Raw genomic sequence first — 24,572 nt, forward strand, 5'->3', positions numbered from 1 at the left:
CAAAACTGCTCCTGACCCTTTGCTTTCGTAAACATTCGATTCCTCCGCTTTCACTTCTAGTTCCTAGATTGTGACTTACTGTAGGCTATGCCTTTGCCCTCTGTCATATTTAAACCATAGCATATCATAGTCTGTGAAAGACACCGCTTCTTCTGCCTGTTTCTAGGAAAGTCTCATCACATAGGAAGCCGAGAAAGCCATGAGCGAGTGAAGTCCAGAGGGAATGTGTTCTGTTGACACGGAACAGTCATGTCAAGGACCCCCAAACCTTCCCCAGGGGTTAAGAATGTAGATACTGGCAGTGCAGAAATGAGTACCATAGCTTTCTCCCCTGGAAATTTGTAGCCTGGGAATGACTCGACTACCGAGACTGCTCCTACTGAGAGGAGCTGAGCCTGTCTGTTTGATCAGCTGATGCAGTAACGCCACCTTGCAGGTGAACTCTATATAATCAATATGGTGAACTTCCGGGGTGCTGTGGTTTCTCCAGCAGAGCCCCCAGTCCTCCTCCTGATGGCTTTTCTATGTTGTCAGTGTCTCTGTCTTTTCTTCATTCCTTCAGCACCCTGGTCAGGTCCAGCCCTGGCCATGTGCTAGGACGTGCCAAAACAGTACAGTGACGAAATATCCTGGCACTGGACGTGTGTGGGCTGAAGTGTTACTTGTGACACATCTACGCTGAGATTTCTTTCTCAACTTGATGAGTATGGTAACAACACCTACTTCACAGGTTGTGTACATACTAGGTGAAATAATGTATGCAACATGCCTACCTCAGTGTCCTGCTCATAAAGAATCTGTATATTCGATACCGCCACCAGAACGCCAATACCGTTTTCATTCTCATAATAACCACCTCATGGCATATACCTTCTCTTTTGCATATTGGAGCCCAATTAGTACCCAATAGTACCATGGCTTATTTCCTTGTCTATCTATTGCTGTGCTCTTCTGAAGAGCACAGCCTGTCATTAATAGCTTCTAGTGTATTTATGCACCTCCCAGATTCATCCTGTATAAAACAGATAAACAAACAGATTCTGTACAAGATCCCTAATGTCTTTGTGATGTTTCCCAGTCTTAACTGCTGTATCTCGAAATCCATCTCAAGATAAAGTTTCTTCACATTCACAATCGTGGTTCACATTGCCCTTTCTCCATTTTAAAAACATCCTGCTGCCTACCAAAAACAAAACCAAAAAACTCAAAAGTACTATCTTAACTTGACAGCAACCTAATTTTCCAACAGTGTTTTTTTTTTTAAATAAAAAAAGGTAATTATATGCGTAAGAGTTTTCTGCCTGCATGTGTCTGTGCACTTGAATGCTTGGTGCCTATGGAGGTCAGAAGAGGGCAGAGGATCCCTGGAACTGGAGTTAGGAGGCTTGTGAGCCATCGTGAGGAAACCCAGGTCCTCTGGAAGAGCCATCTCCCGTCCCCCAAGGATTGTTTCTGATGTAGAACCAAATAATACTTCCGAATATACCCTGATCTCCTGCTGCCCATCATCAGAGTCCACTTGCATTTCCTGCACTATTGCCCACTACAAAGCCTTGCCCTACTGCCCCTGCACAAACTCTGTTCTCCCTTGAGACCAAGGTCAAGTCCCTGCTCTTTCTGTAAGGTCTTAGAGATTGCTTCCTCTTTGGACTTTTCCTCAGCTACCATCAGCCCACTCTTCTGAAGCATCATCATCCTACATAATGATGATAAAGCTATGCATTTCATTTTCTTCAATTAGTGTAAGTTAGACGGTCTGGGTATGTTTCTCACTGTCGCACTCCATGAACGAAAGGTGTTCCATGGATGCTCTCCCTGACTATATATGATGTCAGATTTGTGTGTGGTGTCGAGGACTGAGCCCAGGGCCTCACGCGGGTAAGCAGAAACTCAATCACCGAGCTCCAACTTCAGCCCTTGGGTTTTATTTTTCCTGCCGATTTCCCAGTATGGTACTGACCTTGATGGCCGCACAGTCTCTGATGTCATAATCCTGCAGCAACTCCTGGTGCAGGATCACAGTCGATACCTGGAGAGACAAGTCTGCCTTGAGGGCGGGAGCCTGATGGGACCTCTGCTACTTACACAGAACTTAGGCAGCCTTCCTAACTCAAGCACGCCCATTTGCCACGGAAAGTAAACAGTTCCGTGCTTCACTTTGTGGAAGATCTGGATGCCACATCAGGAGCGGACTCAGGAACTGCCACAAGGTCTTCCGTGTCCCACCAACTCGCAGTCTCAGAAGTGCAGTCAGCTGGGTGCTAAGGTCACCTCTGCGTTGGAAGCCACAGCTGAAAAGGACTTTTTAGGTTTTGTTTTGTTTTCGTTTTTCAGGACAGGGTTTCTCTGTCCTTGGCTGTCCTGAAAACTCTCTCTGAAGACCAGGCTGGCCTCGAACTCTCAGAGATCCAACTGCCTCTGCCTCTGGAGTGCTGGGATTAAAGGCGTGAGCCACCACACCCAGTGACTTTTTAGTACCCTGACCAATTATATTCAGTATTTGTGTATTTGATCAGCAGTGTACTTGATCAATTAATTTCAGATATCCCCCAATTCAAAAACATAAGCCTGGATGCTTATGTTTAGCAAGAACACAGAATGAACTGACCCAAGTAATACTCTGAACTGAAAATGATGACTATATTGGAAATGGACACTTAGAAATGTCATGTACCTCTCTTTAGATAAGAAAATAATACTAAAAGTATTATCTAAGGATCGTTTTAGGTTCACCTATTTTGCTTAATACAGATACTTCCTTACATAATTAATGTCTTTGGGTGATAAAAATAAGTACTTTTCTATTATTAATAGATAATAGAAATGAACCCAAAGTACAAATGAAAGCTCTGGAAAAATAACTTGTGCTCTTCAAAGATTACCATGATGTCTGTATACCTCCAATTTTTTTTTTTAAATTAAAAAACTCTATATAGAGAAACTAAATATACAAGTTTTTAAAAAGTGAAAATAAATGGAGTCAGTGGGAAGGCTCAGTTTGGGTGAAGGCTGCCAAGGCTGACGGCCTGAATTCAATTCCCAGCATCCACATGGTGGAAGGGAGGAACTGACTCCTGAAAGTCGCCCGGAAGACTCCACGGCGCCATCTGCAGGCGCACATGCAAAAATAGTAAAAGTAAATAAAAAAAAAGATGAATACTTTCCTTTTTCTTTCTTACATCATATTAGTAAATCTCTTTTTATTTCAAAATGTGTGTGTAAATAATTCTAACGATGTAGATGTATTTTCCTGTCTTTCTAGTTGAGGTCAAAGTGCTAACGACTCTCTGCTGTTTTAAAGTACACACCGAGAACAGCGGAATCTAGCCAGTGAGCATATGCACTTCCTGTCACAGCAGCCATGGATGTAGTGGGAAGAGTGTGTTGTTGACTAGGGTCCCACACTGCACAATGATGGATCTCTTGAACTTATTACTTATCTACCTAAAATTTCGTATCTTTTGAGAAACATCTCCCCTGCCTCAGTCTGCCCCAGTCCCTGGTAACTGCCATTCTATTTCCCCTCTCTCTGTTTTCCTTCTTGTATGTATTCATTGTACACGGCGCTGTGTTACACAGGGACACTTTCGTACAGTATGTAATGTCTACTGAAATATTCCACCCCACAGTCCCCACCTACCCTTCCTCCTCCCCATCCTTCTCATTGGCCTCCCCTGTTTTTCCACACAGTTGTGCTACTATTTCTGTGCCAAACCACAGGCCTTTATGTATCTCTATAAAACACATGATCTTATGCCTCTCTATAAAAATCCAAGAACCCCCAAATCAGCGATTTTAGTTCTTATTTTGAGACAAGGTCTCAGGTATCCTGGACTGCGCAGGAGCTTTGAGCTGGAATCCCATCTGACTATTTTTGCTTTTGTTCTCTGTTCTTTTGCGTTCATATTCAAGAAATCCTTATCCGGACCATGCCGTGGCGATTTCCTGCGACCCTTCCCCTAATGGCTTCATAGCTTGGGGTTCTGCATTTGGGGTCTTCAGTGTACTTTGAGTTCACTTTTATCCACGGATGTGCATATAGGTGTGTGTGGGGGTACACAGTTTTCCTGGTATCACTCCAGAAAGGGACTGTCTTTCCTTCTTGCGTGTCCTGGTAATTTGTCAGTAATCGGTTAGCTCTCAATTTATTATTTATTTCTGTCCTTTCTCTCCTTTTCTACTGACACTGGCACACTATTTTGGTCCCTGCAACCTTCTGAGATCGAATGATTAGAGGTTGGTAGAATTATATCCCCTGAGTCGCTCTTCTCTTGCAGACTGCGTTGGCAAGTCAGGTCCCTCTGCAGTTCCACACACATTTTAGATGTGGGTGTTTTAAACCACCAACTTACTTGCTTTTGAAACAAACATTCCTCCCATGCTGTTCTCCCAACATGGAAGGTTGAACTTACTGGTGTCCGATCACTCCATTGCCAGGACCCTTGTAAGTCAGGGCTTCTTTTGTTCAGACCAATCCACAACCAACGCTGCCCACTGCGTTAGAAAAAAAAGAAGTGGCCACATTTAGAAGCTTACGACAATACTTGCTAGCGACAATATTTAGTATTCACGTGTTGAAAGTGACTGAGACACATCTGTGTATTCACATTTGGCACCAGCAGAAAAGATGACCTCAAGAAACACAAAGAAAGAAATGAAATCCAGCCCTTAGCCCAGAGCAACCATAGAAAAGGTACCTCGTGCTTAAAACTAAAGTTTAAGTTATTTTCTGTGTATGAAAGGCAAAATCTACTGTTTTGGGCTTTTTTGTTTTGTTTTCTTTTTTTCTTTTTTGTTTTTTCTCATCCTCTGGTCTCTACCTCCTAAGTGTTGGGATTACAGGCATTAGACACCATGTTTATAAGGTGATTATACATATGAGAAGGCAGGAACATACATGAAAGTGATACTTTTCCCTCAAACTAACTTCACACTAGCAGGGCTACAGATATGACAAGTGAGCCAACTGTAAACTTGTCTGAAAACATTTCTCAAAATTTACTACACTTTTCCTGCTTTAAAGAGTATATATATATAATGAATATATATTTGAGAAGAGGGAGGAGCTATGCAAAAATAATCTGTCCTGTTTAGCTTTGCAGAATATACAAACTATATGGAATGTAAGCTATAAAGTTACTGAGAAATATAAGCTCGTATATCTTTTGGTTTGTTTGTTTGTGTTTTTCAGACAGGGTTTCTCTACGTAACAGCCCTGACTGTCCTGGAACTCACTCTGTAGACCAGGCTGGCCTTGAACTCACAGAGATCTGCCTGCCTCTGCCTGCCGAGTGCTGGGATTAAAGGCATGAGCCCCACCACCCAACAAGCCTGAGTATCTATATACGATGTTTTAGCGACCTAAAGTACAAACCTTACTTTACAGCACCCTCTTACTTTTTAATAAAATAATTGCCGCTGGTCACAGCAGCACACATCTATAACCCTAGCACTTAGATGCAGAAGCAGAAGCAGAAGAAGGGTGTCTGTGAAGCCAGCTTGGGTTGATTAGCCTGTTTCAGTTCAGCCCGAGCACCACAGCAAGACCCTGTCACAAAACAAAACAAAACAAAACAAAACAAGATAGAACAAAGCAATAGCAAAACCAAACACAAGCTCTCCTTTTCTCAACATTCTCCAAGTTTAATATCTGTCCGTATTTTCTCATCTGTTCAACTTCAACTTGTTTAATTTAGAGAACATGAGACTTCTCCACTTATATTCTCATTGTTCTGTTGTTACGTTTGTAGAAAACAGTCACTAATTTGTAGACCAGCTAAATCCAGCAGAGATAATTAACTCCACTTTTAATTCAGCGCCTATAAGGAGTTTGCAATTTTCAGTTGTCTATTGGGCCGACGGCTGTCTCACAGGCTCCCCACTGTATTACACTTCCCTAAACCACAAGGTCTAGACAGTTTCTACACACAGGTCATCCTTAAGCCAGGTAGCTAAAACAGGGTGGGGTAAGTTTCCTTTCTCAAACTCATATGATGATGTAACTATTTCTTCCAAGTCTTTGTTTATTACATGCTCGGGCGTGGGAAATTCTTCCCCTAACATGTGCTTTAGAACGTTTATCTTATTTAGTAACAGTCTGTTATCCACTTGAAGATCACCTGGTGCTGAGACTCAGGTAACTACCCAATACCCCAGCCTCTGCCGAGGTCTGCCCAATCCTTCCTGGCTTCCTGGGCGGCAGCGCAGCGGAAGGGGGGGGGGGCTCTCATTAGTCTCCTCCTAGCCAACAACTCCCTGTACTTCCACTGACAAACATCTCCGCTTTAAGTTCATCCCTGAGTCCTGACGTGCAGAGGGCAGTTTCTTACAGAAAGGTTTGCTCAGTTGTCCAAAATATCTCTAAGCGTCACTCTTTTCAGAGAATGAACTCCATTTCGACCCTGAATTTAGTTTTCAGTTTCATTACAAGGGATTCCCTAGTGTCATTAATTCAGAGAAGAGCAGGTTCTCTCTCTCTCTCTCTCTCTCTCTCTCTCTCTCTCTCTTTCTCTCTGTGTCTGTGTGTGTGTGTGTGTGGGGGGTGGGATAAAGGAGAAAATAATCTCTACATTACAGCCTCTTCTGAACTTGACCTTCCTTAGCTGCTGCCAGATGAAGGAAAGAACAGGCCGAAACCACACTGTCCGCTGCACACCCCTGGTGCAGAATTCAAGGATGTTGGAGGGAAAAAAAAAAAAAACAAAAACAAAAAACAAAACCCCACAAACGTTCCTGACCATAACTGGGGAGTCAGATCAAAATGCAACCTTCCTATTTCCTTCCTAAACCGTTTCTACTCCGCCCCCTAAGCACATGGCGTTAAGGCTATTTAGGAGACACCGCGCGAAAGGTTAGTCAGTGTACGTGTGTTAAAATTCCGATTGTCAACCCAATTTCCTGCTGCACTTGGTTTCCAAGGAAAACAGTATCTCAGGCACAGCCCCAGATAAATACTATTTAATGAGGGCTCTCAGTCTGCACAGCCGAGATTTATATCGAAAGCCATTCATGCCTCTTCACAGGAGGGGATGTACACAGCAGCCGTGGCTGCACAAGGCTTTCTTCTCTAATCCCAGGACTGTTTCTGCTCCACAATGGCCTCCCGTTGGGATACCATTAAGAGTTGCAATGATCTAAGGGCTTTAATGAGTTGCTGTATCATGATCCCTTTTTATTGAAACACAAACAGAGATATAGAACCTCGGCTATGAGAAATAGAGCGGTCACCAGTCTAAACTCCTGGCACGGGATGCGGATTTGCGGCGGACAGTAGGCTTCTTGCTGAGAGGGTCAATTCCAGGAACAAAAGCAGCACCTTCAGGGGTGAACTTCATAAATGATTCTGCTTCCTTCCTTTCCTTTAAACTATTGTGGCCATCTTGGTTTTAAAGTACGTTCTCTTTCTAAGCAGAGCCTGGGCAAACAATCGCTTTGTAATGGTGTGTCTATTAATCAGGTAGCACAGTCTGCGGAGATAGCCTTCGGTTGGCCTGCTGGCACGCGTGTACAAATACAATTCAGTTCCCGGGGGTGAAGGGTTTTCTCCCTACATTTTCATCTTTTCCAACTCCAATACGCACTACTTTTGCAGACAGAAATTGTTTTAAAGTGGTATATGCTTCAGACAATTTTATAAAAATGTATACAGGAATTGAAGAAAGTGGAAAATATTTTCACAAAACGTTGCCTCTAAGTAATATCAGAAACGGTTTTTGTTTTCTTCTTTCCTGTTTAAAGTACTGTCCAAGTTTCACACATGAACTCATATCAGTTTTTAAGGAGGGTGTTCGATAGTGCTAAAGAGGAAACAGATCAATAGAAGTAGCCACCTTCCACCCAGCTTTGCCTCCTCGAGGAACCCACTCCGCCCACAGATGTTCTTAATGGCTGCGTCTCCCTTACAGGGCTATGACGTTTCTTGTTCCAGTCGGAGATAAAAACTCCTTGTATAGAACTGAGCGCTTGTTTTGTAAATATTTTTCAAGAACGCTTCACTAGATAGTATGCGTGTGTGTGTGTGTAATAAGTATTTATATATTAATTAAACACATCAAATACATGACATATTTATATGTTAAGCCAGAAATGAACTAGGGATTTTCTAGATGCAGTTTTAGTGCCTATTGTAATCACAAGATCTCTAGCTTGTGGTTGTTAATTCCTTCTATTTGTATTAGCCTGGGACAACCACATAGCACAGGCAAGCCAAAAGGAGCAAAACGTAAGCCAGGGACACGGCAAACGGAGTGACGCCCGTGTCCGTGAGCCACTACTCAGTGCTCTGTGCACCAAGCCTCACCTCTTCTCTTACCCTTAAAGAGGGCTATCCCTGAAACGCACCATTTTAAAGCATTTTGTGTTTCTTTCCACCCACGAAGGAAGCACCATAATCTCAAGGCTAGACAAGCGCTAATGGCCAGATTTGTTTCATTTATGTTTTAGCAAAATAGAATTGGATTTCATTATTGAACAAATTTGTAGACTTGGACTTAATCAAAATTGATAACGTACAAATTGGGCCGTTGCCCACTTATTTTATGCTAGATTAATCTTTGGTTATTTCATTTCTTTATAATTCTCCACATGAATACTGCACAGATTTCTTCCCCTGCTACATCTGATTTATGGACACATACTTTTAAGCTCCCCTGAATGTTAAGTTTTAATATTTATAAGATCCGTGCTTCTAAAATGGAGTTTCCAGATAAAATAACTTATTATGCCTTCATATTTTCACAATTATTTTATGTTTCTACATTCCAGGTTTTGTTCAGAAAGAGTGTTTAAAACCTGATATTTAACAAAGTATTCCTTTTAAGATTTAAACAAAAAACCAAACAAGCCTGTGTGTACGTCAGAGGACCATGCTCAAGACGCAGCCCTTCCTTTGACCCTGTTGAGGCACAGTCTTTCTTGTTTCTGGGACATTGCATATCTGGACTAGGTGGGCCACAAGCTCCTGGCCATTTCTCCGTTTCCACCTCCCATCTGCTCACTGGAGACCTGTGATGTGTGCATGGCATCTGGCTTTTTAAACGGCTTCTGGGCTGGAACGCAAATCACTGGGCATGCGTGGCAAGTGCTTTCACCTGCGGAGCCTACGCCGCAGCCCCTGAAATGCTCCATTAGTATGTTCTTTTCCTTTAAGATTTAGGATCGTTTTGTTCTGTTCTCGGAATGACATACCTTAACCGTCAGGACGTGGGGTTATACTATATTCTTGCTTTGGCTCCTTTTATAATAAACTACTCATTCTATGTGTTCTTCATGTTTAAAATTCACGTATGAGCTAGGGTATGCCTGTGATATGTTTTTTTTTTCTCCCAAGGATGCAATACACATTGTTCAAATCAATTTCTTCAAAAGTGAAGTTAGGTGGGAGCCAAACACATTGCAAGCATCTCCCACCTTAATATACTTTAGATGACAGTCTTCACATAGCTTTTATATTTAATGATGTCCTAAAGAACAAGGCTAGTTAGAATGTTCTGATTTTCTAGTAAACTTTTATTTTGTGGAAAGGGCTTTTGTTGGATTTGGAGTCATAAAGAAATTACTCACTAGGATATATTTATGTGTGTGTGTGTGTGTTTTAAAGTCATTTATCCTAGTACACCTTGATTAAACAAACACCTTGTCGTCTTCAGAAAAGTAAAGAAAAAGTAATTTTGTGATATTGAAGGCCCTAATCCCTGTGGATTGTACGGAAAGCATCATATTTTATGACCTCTATTTTTCTATATTGTCCTGAAGGACATCGGGGACATCAGAAAAGCCTTCCACACTAACACGACAACCGCAATGACTATAGCCACTTTGATACCTTCCCAGTTTCCTTCCTTCCTGTCCTTCTTCCACGGGGCTTTCCACAGGGGTAGTTGTTGCAGTTTTCTCACTAGTTGCCTGAGACCAACAGACCTGCTCTTTATATTCCTATTAATTTACTTGTGCACTCCTGGGGATTGAACTTGGAGCCTCAGAGATGCTAGGTGAGCATGCCGCCCCCGATCCATGCTCTGGACCTGTCTGTGTGATTGTGCACAAGTGTGTTTGTTCACAGGAACGTAGGTGGTTTATAACAACTAGCCTTTTTACAATTTAGCTTATTTGGAGAGTAACTTTGTTTAATTTCTTTTCCTTAAGATCAGACTTCTTCGCTGATTAGCAAGTATATTCCACCTTCACACAACCCCACTTTCTGCTGCGTGGCTCTTTTGTCCACAGCTGTCTATTCTCTTCTCATACCCCTGCGTATATTTTGGGTTCTCTGGCTTCTCTTCCTATCTTACCTTTCAAAATACTGCCTGCCTTCTAAGATTCAGCCTCTCATGACATTTGCCCTGATTGCACCAGAATTACTCCCTCCCTGTTTGGTTCCTTACTATCTTGAGGAATTTAAGACCTTTAGACAAATAAGCATCCAAAGAAGAAGGGAGAACAACCTGGAAAAAATTATCAAGAAAAGGAATAATCTGACCTAATGTGATCTCTGAAGTCTCCAAAAAGATGATGGGACCTCACAATGATGATTTCTTCAGGACTATGATAACACCGCTAACCTGAAAAACACCACTTAAAGGTCAGCTTTGGACTACAAACTGCTCAGAACAATTTCAAGGTGGCTAGCTGAGATGATCCAGCCTCACAGACTACTCTTGCCGAACTTGAGACAAGCCCTGCACTCTGTCATTACACAGAGATTGGACAGCAAATGATACAGCTACCTCTCCAAGGACTTGACGATTAACCCAAAATTTTCTTTTCAGAATCACCTAAAGATGCCATCACCCTAGACAGCAGGAAGTAAATTTCAGAACATGATGCACACATTCCCAAGAGGAGGGGAGGGTGATTTTTGGCTTTTCATTGAGTTATGGATGCTTGTCATTGTTTAGGGGAATTGGTTACAAGCTGTTATTCGTAATGGTCAGGTAAAAAGCTAAACATAGAAGATTAGATTCAGGGTTCTTGTTTTGAAAAGAAAAAGGGGGATATAGATATGATAGGATAAAAGGATAGATTATTGAATCTACTCTGAAAAGAAAAAGGGAAGGATATAGATAAAAGGTAGATGATTGAATCTACTTTTAAACAGAAACTACTAGTTTTAAATATTTTACATTGGATTAAATTTTGTATATTATATGCAAATTTTGTTTATTGATATAAATTTGAGTTTAATTTTGTTAAAACATGTTGTACATATATTTGTAATCTTGTTTAAGGTATTGTATCTATATAGCTCTTTTAAGGATGTAATGCAAATTTTTAATCCTTGAAAGTTATTATTACCAACTATTTAGGATAATAAGGAAATGCAGGTTAGTAATTAGCCACCTATTATAATTAAATTTGTAGTCACTTTAGGTGTGTTATCAAGGTCAAAATAGATATAGTTTAGATTGACAGGTCATCTTCAAACACTTCAGAGATCTGCACAATATGGCATTTAAGATGTTTTAATAGCATAGGTTCTTTTTTGTGTTTTTATTTTTAGACAATGAAACATGTCTGCTCCTGGCAGCATCAATCTATTTCAGGGAAGATAATGGGCTTTGAAGAAACTCCACAGAGAGTTTACTTTCTTTGGGACAAAAGTAAGCCACTGGGCAAGAAAGTGCTCTTGCCTTGATTGTTGATGGTTTGTTGTCCAAATTGGACAAACAACACAAAAGAGGGTGACTGCCAAACATTGTCAAGACAAGGAGGAACAGCCCTTCAGAATATCCTGATTCATAGAAAAGTCTGTCAAATATTCTAGACCTGTAGGCTTAGGATGGATGCCCCAGTGATGCAGAGGAACCTTGGGTAACTGTCCAGCTAACCAGTGGTTTCTGTCATTGCTCACATGCTTGCTCGCATTTCCTACTTTCTGGAGACAAGATAGTTGTAGTTATAGTTTTCCTTGTTTACCAGATTTGGAAAAGAAATTCACTAAAGAAATGTAAAGTATATAAGGTTGAAAGACAGAAAAAGATTATTTTGAGTTGGCAATGTAAGTTAGAATAGAAAGTGAATTAGGTACAAGACTTTAGACTCACTAAGACGGGATAGATAGTGGAGTATTTTCTCTGAGTTTGTCAAATGCAAATGGACTAGATATTGTTGATGTACTTATTGCCTGTACAAATTGTATATAGTTATGGTATTTATTGTATATAGTTTTTCTTATATTAGTTCTTCCTTTTTATTTAAGATAGAAAGGGGGGAAATGAGGTGATATTTTGTTTGTGTTTTAACAAATAAAGCTTGCCTGAAGATTGGAGTGCTGAGCTAAACCACTAGAGGCCAGCAGTGGTGGCACACACCTTTAATCCCAGGACTCGGGAGACAGAATCAGATGGATCTCTGTGAGTTCAGGGTCACCTTGGGTTACACAAAATTGACCCAGTCTAAAAGAGAAACAGAGCTCACACAAAGGTGATCCTAGCACTTGGAATCCCACGCCTTTAACCCCAGCACTAGGGAGGTGGAGATGGGAGTGATATGGCTGGGCAGAGAGGAGATTATAAAGCAGGAGGAGACAGGAGCTCAGTGCAGTCTGAGGCCCTCATTCTGAGGATTCAGTCTGGAGATGCAGTCTGAGCACAGGATCGCCCCTTTGGTCTAAGCATTGGCGGAAACAAGAACTCTCTATTGGCAGGCCGCTCCGCTGATTTGATCCTTCAGCTTTCATCCCAATAGCTGACTCTGAGTTTTTATTATTAATACCAATATAATTCATGTTACATCCTTATCTTTGCCCCGTATTTTGCCACCCTTTTCTTAACCCAGCAATTGGTAGGTGCTACACAAAGGGGTAGGGACTTGGTCCACTTTGGGTCTCATAGTATTTTGCAGTAAAGGTGCTTGATGAGGCTTGAGTGTGAAGCTTGGCTGGCTTTCTAAATGCTAACTCACAACAACCTGAATACCTAGCAGACAAAAGGCTTAGGTCGAAAATACTCATTCCAGAAATATTACCTGAACTGGTCCTGTAACAAACGAACAAAGTCCTTCACTTCATCCAGATGACTGAAGCTAGGTAGGTGCGCTCCAAGCGCTTGGCAGAATCTCTCAGCTTCTTCCCAGGTCCTCTTTCTTATAATTCTTTCTATATGGAACACCTTAATGAAAAAAGAATGTTGTTCTTCTGGGATAATCATAGAACATTTACAGCTTTGTTCAGTTTCAGTCGAAGGTGTGGGTTCCTGACATGAATCCTTTCAGGGGCAATGGCAGCATAACTAAACGCACATACAGCAAACAGGGCAAGCCCGACCCAGAATGAACTAACTAAAGGCCCACCCGGGGATGGCCACTGTCACCAGGTGAGTGGCCCTCCCCAACCAGGCTGGGGAACTGCTCCAACAAGTACATTCCCAGGACCTTGCAGAGAAAGTGCACCAAGGGCCAAGGCTGAACAGGGCACATAGGAACACTCTGGAAGACATATTCTGCCAAGAAATATGCCAAGAGTGTAATTCTGAGCACCAAGCATGGAAGCTTGCAGAAGAACAGGGCTCTTTTTCTGATTAAGAACAATCAAAGAGCTATCTACATGGCTGTGTGAACATCGACAGATGGTGCCAAATCAAAACCTCGCACTTTTGACTATTTCTTTGATTTGTGATGATTAACTCTATGCCAAAAGAGCCCTAGCTATTTCAAAGAAGAGAAAGAGGTGGCGGAGCAGGCAGAGACGATAAAGCCACAGTTGTCTGATGGCTGGCATGGATTCTTCAGTCCCCTGTACATACACATTCTAGCCATGACTCCAGGAGGGAGGAACATGCTTCTCTCTGCCTTTACAAGGGGCTAGACCCTATAGTATGCTGAGGTTAGTGTCAGTGAGGTGAGCAGAAACCTGAAATGCACCAACCTGGTTGGGATTGCCTTCTTGGGTTCCAGAAATTTACTATGAGGAAAAAGTCTGATAGCCGGCATCCCTTAGCCTGAGCCCTACAGTGAAGGGCAGCAGACACCAGGTCACAGCCTACAGCCCAGTCCAGCTAACAGCTAGAAGAATTCACAGCCAATCAGTCAAACCCTAACTGAGCAAGAGGTCTATGAATGTGAAACTAAATGTAATCACCGTGTATTTTGGGAGTGGCACAGGAAGGTTTGTCTTATGGAACTAGGTGAATGTTACAGGCTGTGGTGCTTTGAACGTAATTGGCCCTCATAATCTCACAGGGAGTGGCAGGATTAGGAGGTGTGGCTTTGTTGGAGTGGGTATGGTCCTGTTGGAGGAAGTGTCTCACTGTGGGGATGGGCTTTGAGGTTTCTTCTGCTCAGGAAACCATCCAGCATCTTAGCACATTACCTGCTGCCTTCAAGACATAGGACTCTCAGCCACTCCTCCAGCACCATGTCTGCCTGCATGCTACCACGCTCCCTACCATGATGATAATGGCCTGGACCTCCGAAACTGTAAGCAAGTCACCCCAATTAAATGTCTTCTTTATAAGAGTTGCCAATGGTAATGGTGTCTCTTCATAGCAATGAAAACCCTAAGACACAGACCCCAATCTATTTTTTTTTAACACAGTTAGAACTGGCTCTCATTATACAAGAAGGAATTTTAATCCAATAAGAAGAATGAGGGGCCTATGAGAATCCTACACATGATGTCAGCATGCTGCCCATCACTCAGCTTCTCAGAAGGAAAGGACCACGGTGTTGCAGAAAATTATTTTAGGATGTGTGGCTATTGTTTATACTGCATTTGTTTAACTCTTTACAGCTGTGATTCTTTGCCTGTCTAAAACACCTGATGGTCTAATAAAGAGCTGAATGACCAATAGTGAGGCAGAAGAAAGGATAGGTGGGGCTGGCAGGCAGAGGGGATAAATAGAAAGAGAAATCTGGGAGGAGAGAGAAAGAAGGAGCAACGAGAGAACAAGGAGAAGAGGACTTCAGGGGCCACTCACCAGCTACTCAGCCAGCCACGGAGTAGGATGGAAAGATTAATTAATTAATCTTAATTAATTTAAAATTAATTAATTTAAATTAAGGTTAATTTAAAATAAGAAAAGCTGGCAAGAAACAAGCCAAGCTAAAGCTGGGCATTCCTAACTAAGAATAAGCCTCTGTGTATGATTTATTTGGGAGCTGGGTGGTGGGCCCCCCAAAGAGTCAAAAGAGTAAAACATCACACAACACCATGGGGTCACTCTGGCTTTGGTCTCTTTTTTGAGGGCTGGACATGGGTAAGGTGTGGGTTGAGCTGTCCGATACGAGAATCTCATGATGCTTTGCTAAGGACTCCATACTCCCAAGCACTTGTTAGGCTCTGTGTGCTCCCATAATTTGTGTAATAACATGAACCAGGTCGAGAGGAGGATGACTCCACCGAAGGACTGAATGCAGATGCTACTTTACCTTAAAACAGGAGAGATTGGAGGGGAAAGTCTGCCAGCCTTGAGGACAGGGCTCATCGGGCTTCGGGGCTGCCTCCTCGGGCTCCTGGGGTCCACTTGTTTTCTTGCATATTGAAAGAGCTCGGAAGCTTTTGCAGTTTTTCACTTCCCACCTGCCAAGAGTCTTTCCAGTAGACATAGCCACACACCCACCTGGAGATGCTGGGGTTGAATTGGAAAAGCGAATTAAAAATTAAAATTTCAGAAGTTCAGCCAGGTGGTAGTGGCTCACGCCTTTAATCCTGGCACTCAGGAGCAGAACAGGTAGATCTCTGTGTCCGAGGCCAACCTGGTCTATAGAGCAAATTACAGGATAGCCAAGGCTACGCAAAGAAATCCTGTCTTGAAAAACCAAAACCTAGGGGCTGGCTCAAAGGCTAAGAGCACTGACTGCTCTTGAGGAGCTCCACTTCCAGCAACCACATGGTGGCTCACAACCATCTGAAATGAGATCTAATGCCCATGCACACAGGCAGGACACTGTGTGCATAATAAGTAAGTAGATCTTAAGAAAAAAATAGACAAGTTCTTGCTAGATAGTCCAGGCTGCCTTCAGCCTTGAGGTCTTCCTGACTCAGTCCTAAGTGCCTGGATTACAGACATATGCCACCAAGAAGTTTTACCCATTAGAATATTTCTGGCGTTAGTGATATTTAATCAGGATTAGCATCTGTATTCTACCTTCTGTAAGGTAGAATATGTTATTATTATGCTTACACCAGTAGTCATGATCATGCATCACAGATTTTGTGGAGACTCTCCATTTAAAATACTGTGTTCTATTGTAAGACCACACAGTCCAGTTTCCATGCTATAGAAAAATACCTTAATGATCACATTACATAAGAGCATGCAAGAAAATATCAAACATTTGAAGAGGGAAAAATAGAGTGACTTGGGACTTCTAACTTACTCAAAGCCAAATTTAAACAGCACTGGCTTAGAAGTCAGAAAGATCTGGATTTTATTAATTCAATAACCAGGTATATTTTAGTAAACAAGTCCCTGAAGCCTTTACTTTCTCATCTCTAAAATCAGATGGGGCTTCCGAGGCCCTTCTACATCAAATCCTATTTTCCACAGCAAATCATGACCAATGCTTGAGGTCGTTTGGAGAAAAATGAACTAACTTTCGAAATAAATGCCACCTTACACTGCTTTCCTCATTTCTGCTCACTGAGACTAATACAAATAAACCTTTAACTCTGCAAGATAAAACTAGGTGACAAAGAGAGAAAAATGTAAAACACTTCACAGGAAACATCTAGATTTTATTTGAGACTTACATTAAAAAAGATGGAAAACAAAATGTCTCTCCCCCCACACACCAAAAAACAAACAAAACTCCAAAGTAACAACAAACAAACAAACAAAAACCAGCCCTCACACTCTTGGGGCTGGCTCTGTGGAGGCAGACATTGGCTTTGGAAAGCACTGGACTTCATGGAGAGGACTGGGTGGGGGGTGGGCAGGCCTATTTCCGTTCCTGGCTTCACAGGCTTCAGTTCTGAAGATCATCGGCTCTCTTATACCCAAACACAGGTGACAGGTGTACTTAGGAGGGACATGATATTCCACTGCTTCCTGGTCTGCCACCTTGTTTCTTAAAAATTAAGTAGTACCTTCATAATACAAAACTAGACTTTCCTCCCATTGCACTTAGTATTCTTTTGTTGGCATCCTCCATGACACCCCCTTTAAATCTTTTAAAACTAAAAGAGCAGAGATGGGGCCCTTCCTCTCTCAAACCTTGTCAGGAGGTAGTGTTATACTAAGGTGCCCATTCAAGGGGCTTCATGCAGAACTCAGTGAGGCTGACTCGTGTGGGAGAATTGTTTGGATTCTGTCAATCATGTTTTAAATAAACGCTGATTGGCCAGGCAGGAAGCATAGGCGGGACGATGAGAACAGGAGTATTTTGGGAAGAAGGAAGCTCTTTCCCCAGTCCCGTACAGATCACCGAAGAAGTGACCTGCCCCACTGATAAAGGTACTGAGCTATGTGGCTAACATAGATAAAAATAATGGGTTAATATAAGCTACAAGAGCTAATAAGAAGCCTGAGCTAATGGGCCAATCAGTTTATCATTAACGCAGACTCTTTGTGTGATTTTTTTTGGGGGGTTAAATGGCTGTGTAGGACTGGACAGGACAGAAACCCCAACAAGCAGGCCCTCATGTTACAGTTGACACTTTTGGTTTTAGCCATTGATTTCTCATAGGTTTTTGTTATTTTGTTTGTTTTGGTTGAACTGAGCCTGTGCCCTTTTATTTTCCTCTATAGGTTATGTAGCTCTGGCTACCTGGAACTCACTACATAGGCCAGGTTGGCCTTGAACTCACAGATCTGCCTCTCCATTCTGAGTACTGGGATTGAAGGTATGTACACTATGCCTGGGCCTTAACTTTCTCTCTCTCTTTTATCCTTCTCTACAAACGTCCTGCCCCCACCTTATCACTACAACTATTTGGCATGAGTGTAATAATCTTTGATGTGTCAGCATTTAGAATAAATATTGAATCCCAAGCATGGGAACAGCTTCTGCTTCCCCAAGCTCCCCACTCCACCTCTCACCTTAGAACAATGTGCTTTTGGAAAAATCATAAAATCAGAATCACAGGTGGACTTGGCACAATGCTCATTTATGGCCTCCTGTGAGTCACTCTTTCTGAGACTGCTTCTGTCTGTCCCTAGTGCCACACGGCCTTCTAACTGCCTTGTCTCCTGGGAAACCCAAACAGACAGACACAAGCAAGCTTCGCAGACCAGGGAACGAGTAACTGTGAGTCTGTTGCAACATGAAAGCCTTGGGCTCAGCGCTGCACCCGCTCCGTCCTTGTGAACTCGGCCCTGAAGCGCCGTCAGTCCTTAATCAAACACTCACCTGGTTCGAGAAAATTCCAGTTGGAAAAGGTCAGAGCCTGCTTTTGTCCGCCAGTGACAGCCCAACTGTATTCCCCGCGGGCATTGGCATCTCTCAGGCCAGTCCAGAAGTACTTCTGAAGGGACCTGTCGTACTTCTTCATCATGTCATTCAAGTATTCCTGCTCAAATCTACAAAAGATGGACCAATCTCACAAATGTCTCACAGTTTTTGCAATAAAAAGCACCCCCCCCCCAAACTCAGTTGAAAGTTTCCTAGTACACGTGTACTGAGGGTCACACCTGCTAGTGATGGTCAGGTTGCAGTTCGTTCCGAAAGGGACCTCGTTCCCGTAGATTTTGTAACAGTTTTCTCCATGTCTCTTCCAGCCCTAAGAAGAGGAATATCATCCCAGTGTTTGAGACTTAATGATGCCCCTCCACCACCCCCTAAATAAGAGGGATTCTGCTACTCTGACAAACTCGTACAATCCGAGGAGGTGGAGGATGTGATTATTCACTGGATACGGCTAGGAACCGATCACCTCTGTATGATTGAGACGAGGCCTCATTTTCTTTGTCCTTGGTACCCAAATCACCCTATACTGCAGCTGTTAGCTGAACTATTTTTTCAGAAAGAACACAGTCACTGGAGGAAAGCTATCAATAATGAGGATAGCAGCCATATTTGCAAACTGAGAGGGATCTGTGACTAGGTACATCTTTTCTTACTGTAAGAACACCAATGTGTTAGGATTCTCTTCCTTCTTGCTTCCTCTCAGATAAATGAACAGAAACCAGTGCTTTTACTTCCCAAGACTGAACTGTTTAAACTTCAGATATCATCTTTAACCAAGGAGGGCTCATTCCGCTCAGGAAAAATTCACAATGGGATTTACTCACTTCCTGTGGAGGACACAGCCTGTCAGACTGTGTGTCATTCGTTAGTTCTCCCTTTTTCTTGCACACATATCTGAGCTTCTTTTCACAGGACTGGACTTTCCACTGACCTAACTTTTAAAGAAGAAAACAAAAATAATTCTTACCAAAGAGAATATTTGCCAAATAGAATTAAATCACAATGACTATGGGGGGTTAGGAAAGGTAGTCAACCTGTCATCCCTACTACACAGCGCATACACACATCCTTTCTCACAAGCTTAACAATGAAACCTTACCAAAAACCATTTAGTCCAACAGAGAAAAGTACCTCCCAAGAGGCCAGGATTCTAGTGACGTCCCCATGACCAGGGGGCAGTTTGCTCACAGATTAAAATTCTTGGGGAAGCATCAGCTAATGTCTGGTCACATTTCCTCAGATGCACGAGGAAAATGGTGGTTATGAGAGCTACTACTGGGGGTCTAGGGTCAAAAGATTCTTTTAATTCTACTCCAGTATAGACATCAAAACTGTCTCTTTCAAATACGCTACATAGAATTAATTTTGCTGAATTGACTAAGTCGCATTGCTTCTGAAGTGAAATGTTAGCGGCTTGCCTGTGACGAGGGTCAGTTTGGAATTGGGGCAGGCTGCGGAGCGCTCCTTCTGTTCATTCGCTGCTTCCACTTTTGACAATGTTCTGAGACATCTTGGCTTTTAAAGTAGGCCACCGAGTGTGACACCTTCTCAAACACATCCCCACCACTGAACCAGTTCTACCCAGTTCTAAATATGTTGCTTCCATTTAAAGCCTCTCTAGATGTCTGGGTGACAGTCACCCTGAGTACCAGGAGAGAGCTGCCTATAGGAAAGCCATCCATCCAATCATAAACCAAAGAGGTGCTTAAGTCCTTCTGGACAAGACACAGCCTATTTTAGGTTCCTAACCGGAGTACGTTCAACAAAAGTTTAGCAAGCTACATTTCAGGAAAAGATAGCTTTATGAACGAATCTAACGCAGTATTTTATATAAATTTTAAAAATTAAAATATTGGAAGTCATGTGAAAACTGAAATATTGAAAAGTGTTTTCCAATCAGCCTCAAATTAGGATTAATTCAAAATTTAATCGCAGCATGGAAAGATAGCACCTTCCAGGCTAACCTGGGGTGGCCTGCCAAATGTCAATCATAATGAGCAGAAAGGCCGATGGAGATTCAGGCCCTTGAAGAAAGCAGCTTGTCCGAGACAGTCTGACATACGACCTCTATCGCATCTGTATATCGTCTCGAGAAGACAGTGAGGGCTCACATTGCTTACTCAGCAACTGCCTTTACTTACCCTCCACTCGGTAGCTCTCAGAGTGAAAAGCTACAGGATTTTACCTCTTCCTTCTCAGCTTGCACACAAATTCCTAGCACAATGTTCTTATTAATAGCTCTAACAAAAAAAGACTATAAATAAGCCACGGGAGGCTCCTACCTTTCCTAAATAGGAAACACAGTTGGGAGTCTTATTGTAGGGAACACTAGGCTCATTCTCATTCCAGTATGTTAGAGTAACTTCCGTACCATCTGACCACTGGAACAAAGTGGGGCTGTTTATGTTCTTAAGGCCTGTCCATATTTCTTCTTTGACATCTGAAAGAAAAATGGTTTATTTGTTTGGATTTTTCTCCGCTGTATGTTGTAATATGTGTGCTACTGATTTTTACGCGCTGATAATGTTGTTTTAGAAGCTTTGTGGTATTTTTTTTTTAATTTTTTTTTTTTTTTTTAGTCACCCACTAAGAATGTTGATGAGCAGACAGGGTGGGTCTTGATGCCCTGGACTCACGGAGGCAAGGTACCTAGAGAGAAGGGTGAGCTAGGATGGGCCAGCTGAGTGTGTCTCAGGCCTACCGTATAAATGCTGCTTCATGGGGATGAGTGAAACTCTGTAAATCCAACCATAGAGATCCCAATTAGAAATGGTTAGTGTCCATGCTGCCCTGAAATGACTGCGGTCTTCACAGGGAAACAATTAGCACCGCGCTGACACGGAACAGGGACCCCTGCAGCCCGAGTCTAGGAAGAGGGCCGACACAAGCAGCCGAGGATGCCTTTGTTTATCGGTCTAGTTCCAGAGAGTCACTAAAGCGAAATGATCACCAGGACAAGTTCTAGAAGAACTTAAATTAGGGTTAGCAGAACCGTTGCGGGGAGGGTTTCCGATCACATCGTGGCTGCTGGGCGGCAGTAGCTATTTGAACTGTAATGCAAGGAGATGGAAACAAAACAAAAGTCATAGTTCAGTTCCTCATTCTTCCTGACTACCTTTCAAGAGTTCAAACACCACGTGGTAGCTGCAGCGCCGGGCAAGGCAGGCCCGGGACAAGTCCATTTCCACTGACCGCCCCACCCTCCACCCCGAGATGGGCTGATCCAGGGACAGGCCGGAAGCCTCCCATTCCCACCAAGAGTGTGAAAACCGGGAGACTAGAAATGTCTTTAACTCCTAAAGCAAGAGGTTTAAAGCAAAACAAAGTAAGCCAAAAGACTCACCGCCACTATGGAGTTTTGTGACCACCACCTCGATGTCCGCTAAGGAATGAATGCTGATGAGGTCACCGCCGAAGGCGCCGCATTTGGAACGGGCTGCATCCCAGGTGTCACTTTCATTTGCCAGCAGATAGCAAAACCCATTACTTGGCAGCCAGCCCGTGTCACAGCGGGTATCCGAATCCGTCCAAACATCTGGGTGGGAGGGGGGAGGAAGCAGGAATTTATCTACCAGTAAGGACAGACCTGTTTAGAATCAACAACACTGTGAGTTTTTCTTTCTTGAATCACAAGGCTTCAGGAAAACTGGGAGACTATCAGGGTGACATGAATTTGATGCTGTGCTTAACGTGTGTCTAACATCATAAAGATCCTTGCAGAGATTCAGATATGAAATTTTTTTCTTTTTTTTGTTTTTCGAGACAGGGTTCTCTGTGGCTTTGGAGCCTGTCCTGGAACTAGCTCTTGTAGACCAGGCTGGCCCCGAACTCACAGAGATCCGCCTGCCTCTGCCTCCCAAGTGCTGGGATTAAAGGCGAGCGCCACCACCGCCCAGCCATGAAATGTTCTTGCTGTGAAACAGGCTATGGACAAGACTGTTCAAGGGGCATAGACATGGCCAGGAAAGGAAATGACTTTAGTCTTAAGAGGTGGAAAACAGGTGTGGAGTGAGCCAGACGCTGACAACATTTTCCAGCTCTGAGATTTGGAAGGTCACCCTCACCCATGTCAAGCCTTCTTTTCTTGTGTGACCAGCTTAACAACTGGCTGCATGTTAACACTAACTGTTGAATACGGGGCAAGCAGAGAGGTAAGGAACAGGATGTGGTACTTATGTACACTCAGATGGTACAGGAGGGGAGGGAAGGACAAATGGTTTCTTCATACACCTTCATCCACTCTGAAAGAGCAGTGAGTCTCAGCTTGACCGTGACGAAATCCCCCAGAGAAGTCTAATCTTTCAGAGGTACAGGGCCACTACTCTGGTTAGCAAAACTAGAAACTATTCAACTTATCCAGATCCTCTCTGGAACTTACTTTCTTTCTTTCTTTCTTTCTTTCTTTCTTTCTTTCTTTCTTTCTTTCTTTCTTTCTTCCTTCCTTTCTTTCTTTCTTTCTTTTTTCTTTTACAAGTAAACTCAGTCATCTTAAACATGTAGAGTATTACAATCACAGATGCAGAGACCCACAGGCAAACATTAGGCAGAGCTGGAGGAACACTGTGGACGAGGGGGAGGAAGAATTGTAGCACCCAGTAGGGACAAGGATGCCACAAGAAAACCCACAGAATCAACTAACCTGGGCTCACAGAGACTGAACCAACAATCACAAGCCTTCATGTGAAAGACCTAGGCCCTCTGCATATATGTTACAGTTGTGTAGCTTGGTCTTTTTGTGGGACTCCTAACAGTGTGAGCAGGGGCTGTCTCTGACTCTGCTGCCTGCTTCTGGGACCCATTCCTCCTACCAGGTTGCCTTAATAGGAGAGGAGGTGTCTAGTCTCACTAAAACTAGATATGCCATGGCTGATTGGTATACATGGGAGGCCTGCCCTTTTCTGAAGAGAAGAGAGGAGGAGTTGATGGGGGCTGGAGGCTAGAAGGAGAGGGGGAACTGTGGTTGGGATGTAAAAACAAACAAACAAAAATAAATACAAAAAATTGTAGTATTTTTTTTTTAGCAAACTGATAAAATTTTGGTCCAATTAGTCTCATCCTTGCAAGCTGATAATGCAATAACTTAGGCTCTAAATGACATTCATTATTACTATGAGACAGTTCAGTTATGGCAAAGGAACAGAGAGAAAAATCACATGGAAATGCACTCAAACAATCACTGCCATATTCTAGTTTTTGTCTCCACAAACACATAGTTTCACAAAATTAAAATGATAGGCGTATCATTTTTGTTCTGTTCTTTGAGATAGCGCCTTTCATTAATCCAAAGCTCATCAATTAAGCAGAGTGGCTGGGCACTCTGGATCCTCCAGGACTGCATCCCCAGTCCCCGGATTTCAAACATGCACAACCATGGCATTCTAGCGTAGGTTCTGGGGATGGAGAGAACATTGGCAGTATCCAGTGAAGGAAAGGTCAAAATGCGTGTCTGGCATGCGTTTACTCGACTTCACAGAGCTGTGGCCTCGAAATTTATTGGGACAGATGAGGAAGTGAGCAAGGCACCTGGGAGCGTCACCGTCTCGTTCAACGGCTTCTTGCAGACGTAGGGCTGCTGGGTTTCGCAGGAAACACTTCGCCACAGCCCGGAATCGGTGTCCATTCTCGCGCAGCTTGACCCGCCAATCATAGGTGCAACGGGCGTGCCTTAGGAAGAAAGATTTTCAAGGGGGTGGAAGGCGGTTAAGGGTCCGAGTGGTGCCTAAAATAATACAAACTCATAATTTATAAGTCTTTATGGAAACTCACAGTGTGGTTCAAACTTAGAATTAAATTGAAAAGCGAGAAGCCGCAGTGAACAACGACACTCTCATTTAAGCCCGGTCTAGAACGCAGGATGGAGGGGAAGCGCTCTGATCATGATAGCTGACTCACAGCAGAGAAAACACATCGGCCTCTGCCTTAGAGCTCCTTCCACGACACACCCTGTGGTCAGAGCCCCTGAGTCTGTACTAAAGTTACTCTCCGTGAATGTTTACAACCAAATGAAACACTGACACCTGAGTCTGCCCTTTAAGGCATTAAATACTGCGTTAAGAACTGGGACTGGAACTCAGCCACAGAGCCTAGCGTAGTCTATTGTGGGCACAATAGAGTATTACTTTGTTGACTAATAAAAAGATTTAGTTAATGAAAACCTCATGGCCTTTTGATAGTACTGAATCCATTTCTCCTCCCTGTAGGTAGGACACTTTTACCAATGCTATTTAGGT

The 24,572-nt window shown here is 42.9% G+C and overlaps 1 protein-coding gene and 1 long non-coding RNA gene across 3 annotated transcripts in view; one reads left to right on the forward strand and one right to left on the reverse strand.

The window, feature by feature from the left end:
* Nucleotides 1-24,572, reverse strand: part of Ly75 (lymphocyte antigen 75) — a 124,591-nt gene that overhangs the window by 79,246 nt on the left and 20,773 nt on the right. For both annotated transcript variants that reach the window (XM_087899998.1, XM_087899996.1), the window contains exons 6-15: nucleotides 23,866-24,006; nucleotides 21,686-21,877; nucleotides 20,625-20,782; nucleotides 19,167-19,277; nucleotides 18,567-18,655; nucleotides 18,286-18,455; nucleotides 15,364-15,563; nucleotides 12,964-13,106; nucleotides 4,413-4,494; nucleotides 1,961-2,029 (exon numbers count right to left, since the gene is read on the reverse strand). In XM_087899998.1, coding sequence (XP_087756124.1) covers nucleotides 1,961-2,029; nucleotides 4,413-4,494; nucleotides 12,964-13,106; nucleotides 15,364-15,563; nucleotides 18,286-18,455; nucleotides 18,567-18,655; nucleotides 19,167-19,277; nucleotides 20,625-20,782; nucleotides 21,686-21,877; nucleotides 23,866-24,006 — 1,355 coding nt within the window. The remainder of the gene's footprint in view (nucleotides 1-1,960; nucleotides 2,030-4,412; nucleotides 4,495-12,963; nucleotides 13,107-15,363; nucleotides 15,564-18,285; nucleotides 18,456-18,566; nucleotides 18,656-19,166; nucleotides 19,278-20,624; nucleotides 20,783-21,685; nucleotides 21,878-23,865; nucleotides 24,007-24,572) is intronic.
* On the forward strand, nucleotides 14,224-19,168 carry LOC148118717 (uncharacterized). The gene is made up of 3 exons (XR_015735856.1): nucleotides 14,224-14,412; nucleotides 17,685-17,779; nucleotides 18,654-19,168. It is a non-coding gene; the product is annotated as an uncharacterized LOC148118717 (long non-coding RNA).

This window comes from Myodes glareolus, chromosome 21, assembly GCF_982192425.1.
Source record: "Myodes glareolus chromosome 21, mMyoGla1.1, whole genome shotgun sequence".
NCBI classification, from domain to species: domain Eukaryota; kingdom Metazoa; phylum Chordata; class Mammalia; order Rodentia; family Cricetidae; genus Myodes; species Myodes glareolus.